This window comes from Meriones unguiculatus, chromosome 1, assembly GCF_030254825.1.
Source record: "Meriones unguiculatus strain TT.TT164.6M chromosome 1, Bangor_MerUng_6.1, whole genome shotgun sequence".
Lineage (NCBI taxonomy): Eukaryota > Metazoa > Chordata > Mammalia > Rodentia > Muridae > Meriones > Meriones unguiculatus.
The window spans coordinates 56,822,558-56,828,557 of NC_083349.1; the positions used below are offsets into that span (position 1 = coordinate 56,822,558).

At 56.3% G+C, this 6,000-nt stretch overlaps 1 protein-coding gene across 1 annotated transcript; it reads right to left on the reverse strand.

Moving 5' to 3' along the window:
• Window positions 1-28: 28 nt before the first annotated feature.
• Window positions 29-5,385, reverse strand: Sfrp5 (secreted frizzled related protein 5). Its single transcript, XM_060389708.1, has 3 exons — window positions 4,620-5,385; window positions 2,536-2,613; window positions 29-1,098 (listed from the first exon to the last, which is right to left on the reverse strand). Exons 1-3 carry the CDS (start codon window positions 5,137-5,139, stop codon window positions 752-754), a joined length of 945 nt encoding a protein of 314 aa, XP_060245691.1. The 5' UTR covers window positions 5,140-5,385; the 3' UTR covers window positions 29-751.
• Between the last annotated feature and the right edge of the window lie 615 nt (window positions 5,386-6,000).

The following is a 6,000-nucleotide window of genomic DNA, read 5'->3' on the forward strand; positions in this document are numbered from 1 at the left end:
CAGGCACTTCAGAGTTACGGGAGAAAGAAATTACCCGGTCCAAAGCAACCGTTGTTTTCTTTTATTTAATTAAAAACTAAAAAATAAAAATAAAAATAAAAAAAAATTAAGAACCAAACCTGTTGTCTAGAACCAGCAGCCTCACAGCGGTAGCAATAATTTATCATCGCTGGGACCCAGGGTGAGGGAGGCTGAGCGAGAGCCAGGAAGCAAGCCTGTATGAGAGTGTCTGCAGAAGCCGCTGAGCCTGTGCTCCAGTGGAGCAGGGCTCCAGATGAAGAGTGGGTGCGGCTGGAGGACATGGAGGCCTTGACTCTTGCTCTTTGGAGGTCTTTGACAACACATAAAGAGCCAGTGGGGGAGGAAGGCTGTCCTTTAAGCACTGGTCCCTCTTAATAGTGAGACCCACTATTCTTTCTAGAAAGTCTCTTCCCAGGCTGCGGGAGGCCCTGCAACCTTCCTTCACATTCTTCTCCTCTGCCTGCTTTCTCAGACACTAGGGCTTTCTCCAGAAGAGAATGTCCTTCTCCTGAGAGAGCCCCCTCCCTCCCCGACAGACCCCAGGATTCCAGAACCCTTCAGTCAAGGAGGGTAGCCCCATGCCTAACCTTTGGAGCCTGTGCCAATAGTAGCTGCGTGAAGCCATCCTTGTCAGGCCTGGGTCAGCCTGGGAATGGGGGTGAGGCCAGGTGGGCAGGGACAGAGGGCAAGGCAAGGCACAGCTGGCTGGCTGAGGCAAGGGGAGGGTCCTTCAGTGGGGTTCAGCTGCCCCATAGAAGAAAGGGTAGTAGAGGGAACAGGGATACGAGAACATGAATTTGACTGCAAACTTCATTTCCTTATTCTTCTTGTCCCAGCGGTAGACGGCCATGAGCAGCAGCTGTCCCTCCACTTTGCGGCCCATGACCAGGAAGCTGCCTGTCAGGTTGTCTAGCTGCGGGCAGGGGCAACTTGCTCCGTTCTTCATGTGCAGGACCAGCTTCTTGGTGTCCTTGCGCTTTAAGGGGCCTGCCTTGAGCAGCTTCTTCTTCTTCTGGGCTCCAATCAACTTCCGGTCCCCATTGTCTATCTTGATCTCCTTAATGCGCATCTTGACCACTGTGGAAAGGAGGGCAAAGGGTGAACTGAAAAGTGTCACATTGGCTTAGGGCAGTGGGAGCCCTAGGCTGATCCCAGGACACTCTTGGGGAGCCTGCTGAGGCGTGGGGCTCGGATGGCAAGACTCATGAGGTTACCGCAATGTTTATGACGCTCCTGTGGGCTGGACTTCCATGGTCATTGTATGTGGGCTTTCAGCTTCCAGGCACAGTAGGGTGACATGGGTGTGAGGAGGGTGTGTCCTGCCTGGGTTCTGGAGCCCGAATCCCATTAAGATCGGCCAGCTTTAGAGCCAGAGCTCTCCATACCATGAACGCAGGGTGCTATGTTCTTCAGCGATGGGGCAGGAGTGTAGCTGACCATCTGGAGGATGTCTTTGTGATGCACGGATACTGGTTTCTGCTATCCCTTGGTGATTCTGATGGGACTTTTAGCTGGCTCTGTGTGTGTGTGATAACTGGTAGAGTGATGGGGGATTAGTAACATTTAACAGCCAGCTCTGCAAGGAGGAATCTACTAGGTAGCATTTGCCCATACCATCCTGGCTGGCCACGTCACGGGACACGGAGCTGGGGAAGGTGCTCATGGAGCAACTTGCAGTGAACCTACCATATAAGGTAGTATATATGTGTGAGCGTATGGCCATGTAGACTGTGTGTGGTATGTCTGTGTGAAAGCATGTTGTGGTATGTGTAGGAGTGTGAGTGAGGGTTTAGGGTGGGGAGGTAAAGGCCAGGCCTGTGGCTTGAGTCATAGTCTAGGCCAGAGACCCAGTACAGCCAGGGACAGGAATCCTGGGCTGAGGGCCCTCTGGCTAGTTCCACACTTCCACAGCTGGCCCCCACCTCTCAAGAAGCCAGAAAATACCAGTGTCCGCCCAGGGAGAGGAATTGTCCTAAAACAGCTTTTCTCCCCTTTCCCTCCCCTGCCCCTCCCTCTGCAATATATAGCAGCATTTTCTTTCCAGGGAGGCTACCAACATAAAGATTCCTCTGAAGCAAGGATTTCAACATTGCTCTTTTCCCTACTTTTATAGACAAGGAGGGAGGGTAGGACACAGAACAGAACCAACTTTGCAAAGATCACATGGGGAACTCTGTGGCCCACAGTGGGCTTGGTCCTGACTGGCTTAGTTCAGCTGCCCCAGAAGCTGTGGGGAAAGCCAGTCACAAGCCATCCTGCTAAAGAACACTGGGTCCTCCGTACAGATGCCAGGGGCGTGAGGCCCTCCTTCTATTGCAGGCTCCTGTGGCTTATGAGGGCCCCATTCATCTCTGGGCTAAGCTTGCACCCCTTAAAAGAGATGGTTCAGCTGTGGAGGCATCTCCGTGGAAAGGGCCGGAACCCAGCTCCAGTTGCCTTAGACAGGTGGGGCTGGTTCTGAGCCAGCCTGCTGGGAGCAGTGTCAGGGCTGTGGCCCCATGAGCCCACACTCACCAAAGTCGCTGGAGCACATCTGCTCCATGAGGCCGTCAGCACTGTGCTCTATCTCGCACTGGGCACAGATCTTGGTCACTGCAGAGAGAAAGCAGAGTAGGTGGAGTCCCAAACAGCCAGGACAGTACAGGCTCCTCTACTACCTCCTCCTGACACCAGCTCCTCACAAAAGCTGCTCTAATTCCTAATGGCATGCTGGCAATGGCCGAGTGGTGTGACAATTCAAGAGCTCATACAGTGCAGGGACAGTATGGTGAGGTGGGCGCTGTTCTCCCCCAGCAGCTCTAGTACCTAGTACCCGCCTGTGAAGCAGAGGAAAACAAGGTGTAATGTGGGTAGCCTAGTCAGCAATGCTAAGGGCTCAGGACTGTGGCTCCTGCTCTCTGCCCAGAGCGGCTGTGTTTGCGGGGCCAAGCGGGTGGGTAACCAGCAGGACAAGGCAGCATTAACTTTCTCAAAGGAAGTCCAAATGACCCATTTTAATGAGAAACATGTGAATGTCACCTGTTGACCACACACACCTTCCTATCACCCTCCAATCACCCTCCACTCCAGTCTGACCCTTGTTGGGGTTTTCTTAGGTTCCTGCCTCCTGGTGAGCAAACTTCACTGGGAAGGGGAGTCATGGGTAGGAAGGTGGGGCCAGCCAGGGTTCTGAGCCTAAGATTCCTGAGTTTTTCAGGCTGTTCATGCTTAGGCTCCAAAGAAACTGTAAAAAGAATCTGCAGGGACTTCTGGGGACTGTGGATTTCTTGCTTAGCTGGCTCTGTTGCTGCTTGCCTGTCAATTTCAGCCTCCAGGATAGGGTCTTTCCCCTCCCAGAACCCCACTGAGAGAGAGAGAGAGAGAGAGAGGGAGGGAGGAAGGGAGAAGGAGAAGGTGAGAGAGCCTCCAAAGACTAAGCAATCAAGATTAGCTTTGAGAGAGGGGATAGGGAGGTGCCAGAAGGGGCCCAGCTGCTTTTTGGGGAGTGGGGAGGGAAGGGAAAAGGGAGTGGAGCTTTGCCTGTTCCAGCCACGGTGGTCACAGGAGCACTTGCTCTCCCAGTTAACTGCCTACTGGGTACAAGGTAGGAGGAGGATGCCCAGGCCAGCCTGGAAGGGGACAGGCATTCTTGGAGAAAGGAGGAGGAGGGGGTGTGGCCTCAACCTTGCACAGCTTTGAGGACCAGCACCGTGAAAGAGAAGCTGAAGTGAATCAGAAACCAAGCATAATGGCAGTAATGACACTGGGGTGCCTGTGAGAAACAGGACTTGGGAGCTCAGAAAGCTCGAGTTTTGCTGCTGAGGAAAGGAGGCTCAGAAAAGCTAAGCACCCAAAACATATGCAGCCTAGGAATTGGGGAAGATGCAGAAGTTAGGGTTCCAGGCATAGGAATGAGGGACCTTAGTTCTTCCCTAACCAACCGCCTCTTCCCAAAGTTCGCGCGCCTGGGGAGGAGGAGGAGGGGGAGGGCTTGTCTGGTGCCTGCAGTTCAGGTCAAAGACACTGCATAGTGCTCCATTCCCAAGCATTGTTGAGCCGAGGGAGGCAATAAGGCATTTATGGGGACGTCCCCAGGGCACCCAGGGATTCAGCAGCTTGGAAAAGTGGGCGTGCTGTGAGCTGCATGAGGCACAGGTCAGAGAGGGGAGAGAGCCGGTGCAGATACCCAGAGCCTCAAGTTCGTAATGGTGGGAGGAGGGGGCAGACAATGCCTGGGCCCTGGAATTGACAGCAAGCAGCAACAGAGCCAGCTAAGCAAGAAATCCACAGTCCCCAGAAGTCCCTGCAGATTCTTTTTACAGTTTCTTTGGAGCCTAAGCATGAACAGCCTGAAAAACTCAGGAATCTTAGGCTCAGAACCCTGGCTGGCCCCACCTTCCTACCCATGACTCCCCTTCCCAGTGAAGTTTGCTCACCAGGAGGCAGGAACCTAAGAAAACCCCAACAAGGGTCAGACTGGAGTGGAGGGTGATTGTAGTGTGTGTGTAGGGGCTTGACACACTGTCCGGGTTTGGGAGAGAGGCATTGGTCCGACCCGGGGCTGCTGGCCCGCAGGGCTGTCGGGGAGCTCTGGGCACAGGGGACGATGGTGGCGCTACCTGGAGGCGGGGTGGCAGGCAGGTGCCCAAACTGCACCGCGATGCAGAGGTCGTTGTCCAGGGGAAACTTGTGGCAGTGGAGCATCTCGGGCCAGGGGAAGCCGTAGGCCTCCATGAGCGGCGCGCACCCCGCGCGCACGGCCTCGCACAGCGAGCGGCACGGGTAGATGGGCCGGTCCAAGCAGACGGGCGCGAAGAGCGAGCAGAGGAAGACTTGGGTGTCTGAGTGGCAGCGCTTGGCCAGCAGCGGCAGCCAGCTGCTGGCCTGCTGCTTCACCTCCGCCAGGCTCTCGTGCTCCAGCAGGTTGGGCAGCCGCATGCGCTTGTAGCCCACCGTGTGGCAGAGCGGCAGGTCGGCGGGGATGTCGAGGCACTGCGGGGGCTTGGAGTAGGAGCGGCCGTGCAGCGGCTCGGCCTGCCAACCGTAGTAGTCGTACTCCTGGCCGCGCGCCGGCACCCCGTGAAGCGCCCCGAGCAGCAGCGCCAGCGCGGCCGTCCGCGCCGCCCCCGTTACCCGCATGGCTGGATGGTGCCGCCCGCCCCGACGGCTCCGGTGCTTGGCGCCCGGCTGCCCCGCGTGCGCCCCGGCCGGGATGCTCCCTGCAGCCGTCGCCTCTGCTCGGGTCGGCCAAGTAGGTGGCAGTCTCTGCTCCTCTGCTCCGCTCCGGAGTGATCCAGGCGCCTCCCACCTCGGGGCTCCAGCCCAGACTTCGCTGTGCCCTAGCCAATCTGCAGCCGCTGGCCCCCCTCACCTCCCACCCCCACCCTGGGTTGGCTGACCTGGGAGGAACCCTGAGTCCCGCCCAGCCGCGCGACCCTGACCTGTCAGCTCTTCCCCTGCAGCAGCCCAGGCCTCTGCTTGTGCCTTTTCCTGGGGCTTGGCATTTTGCTCACCCTCACCCTCTTCTCCATCCTTCTTATCTCTCTCCGCCACAGTCTCTCCTGTTCCTTTTCTCACTCACTTCACCTGCTTATCTCCGCGCCTGGGCCTTTCCCTGCTCAGCTCTGGTTTCCCTTCCCCAACACCTCTATTGCTCTTCTCAGACACTAGAGTCTCTTGACCCTCCACGCCCTCCTGGCCAGGCAGGCAGAGATTCACCCTAAGATCTTCAAGCATCCCCTAAGGTTCTGTCCAGTGCCAGGCTCTGCGGCCTGCAGGGGATAGCAGATGGCTAAGACCCAGCCAAGGGGATGGGGTGAAGGGAATTTAGCTTCTATTTAATGAGCTCCTACTAAGTGCCACACACACAATGTGCCACACTTTGCGAACTTATCAAGGCCTCTTTCTAAAGAAAGCTTGCGTCCAGTGGCTGATAACTGCTTGGAGACTGTTCTAGACACCTTTCGTAAACTGCCTGGTTTGGTTCTCACAGTGATGCCG

Coding starts and splice junctions, on each gene's coding strand:
- Sfrp5 (XM_060389708.1), bottom strand. CDS start 5,139: ATGCGGGTAACGGGGGCGGCGCGGACGGCCGCGCTGGCGCTGCTGCTC. Junction 2,614..4,619: donor GCCTGCCACCCCGCCTCCAG/GTAGCGCCACCA, acceptor TTCTCTCTGCAG/TGACCAAGATCTGTGCCCAG. Junction 1,099..2,535: donor GATGTGCTCCAGCGACTTTG/GTGAGTGTGGGC, acceptor TCCTTTCCACAG/TGGTCAAGATGCGCATTAAG.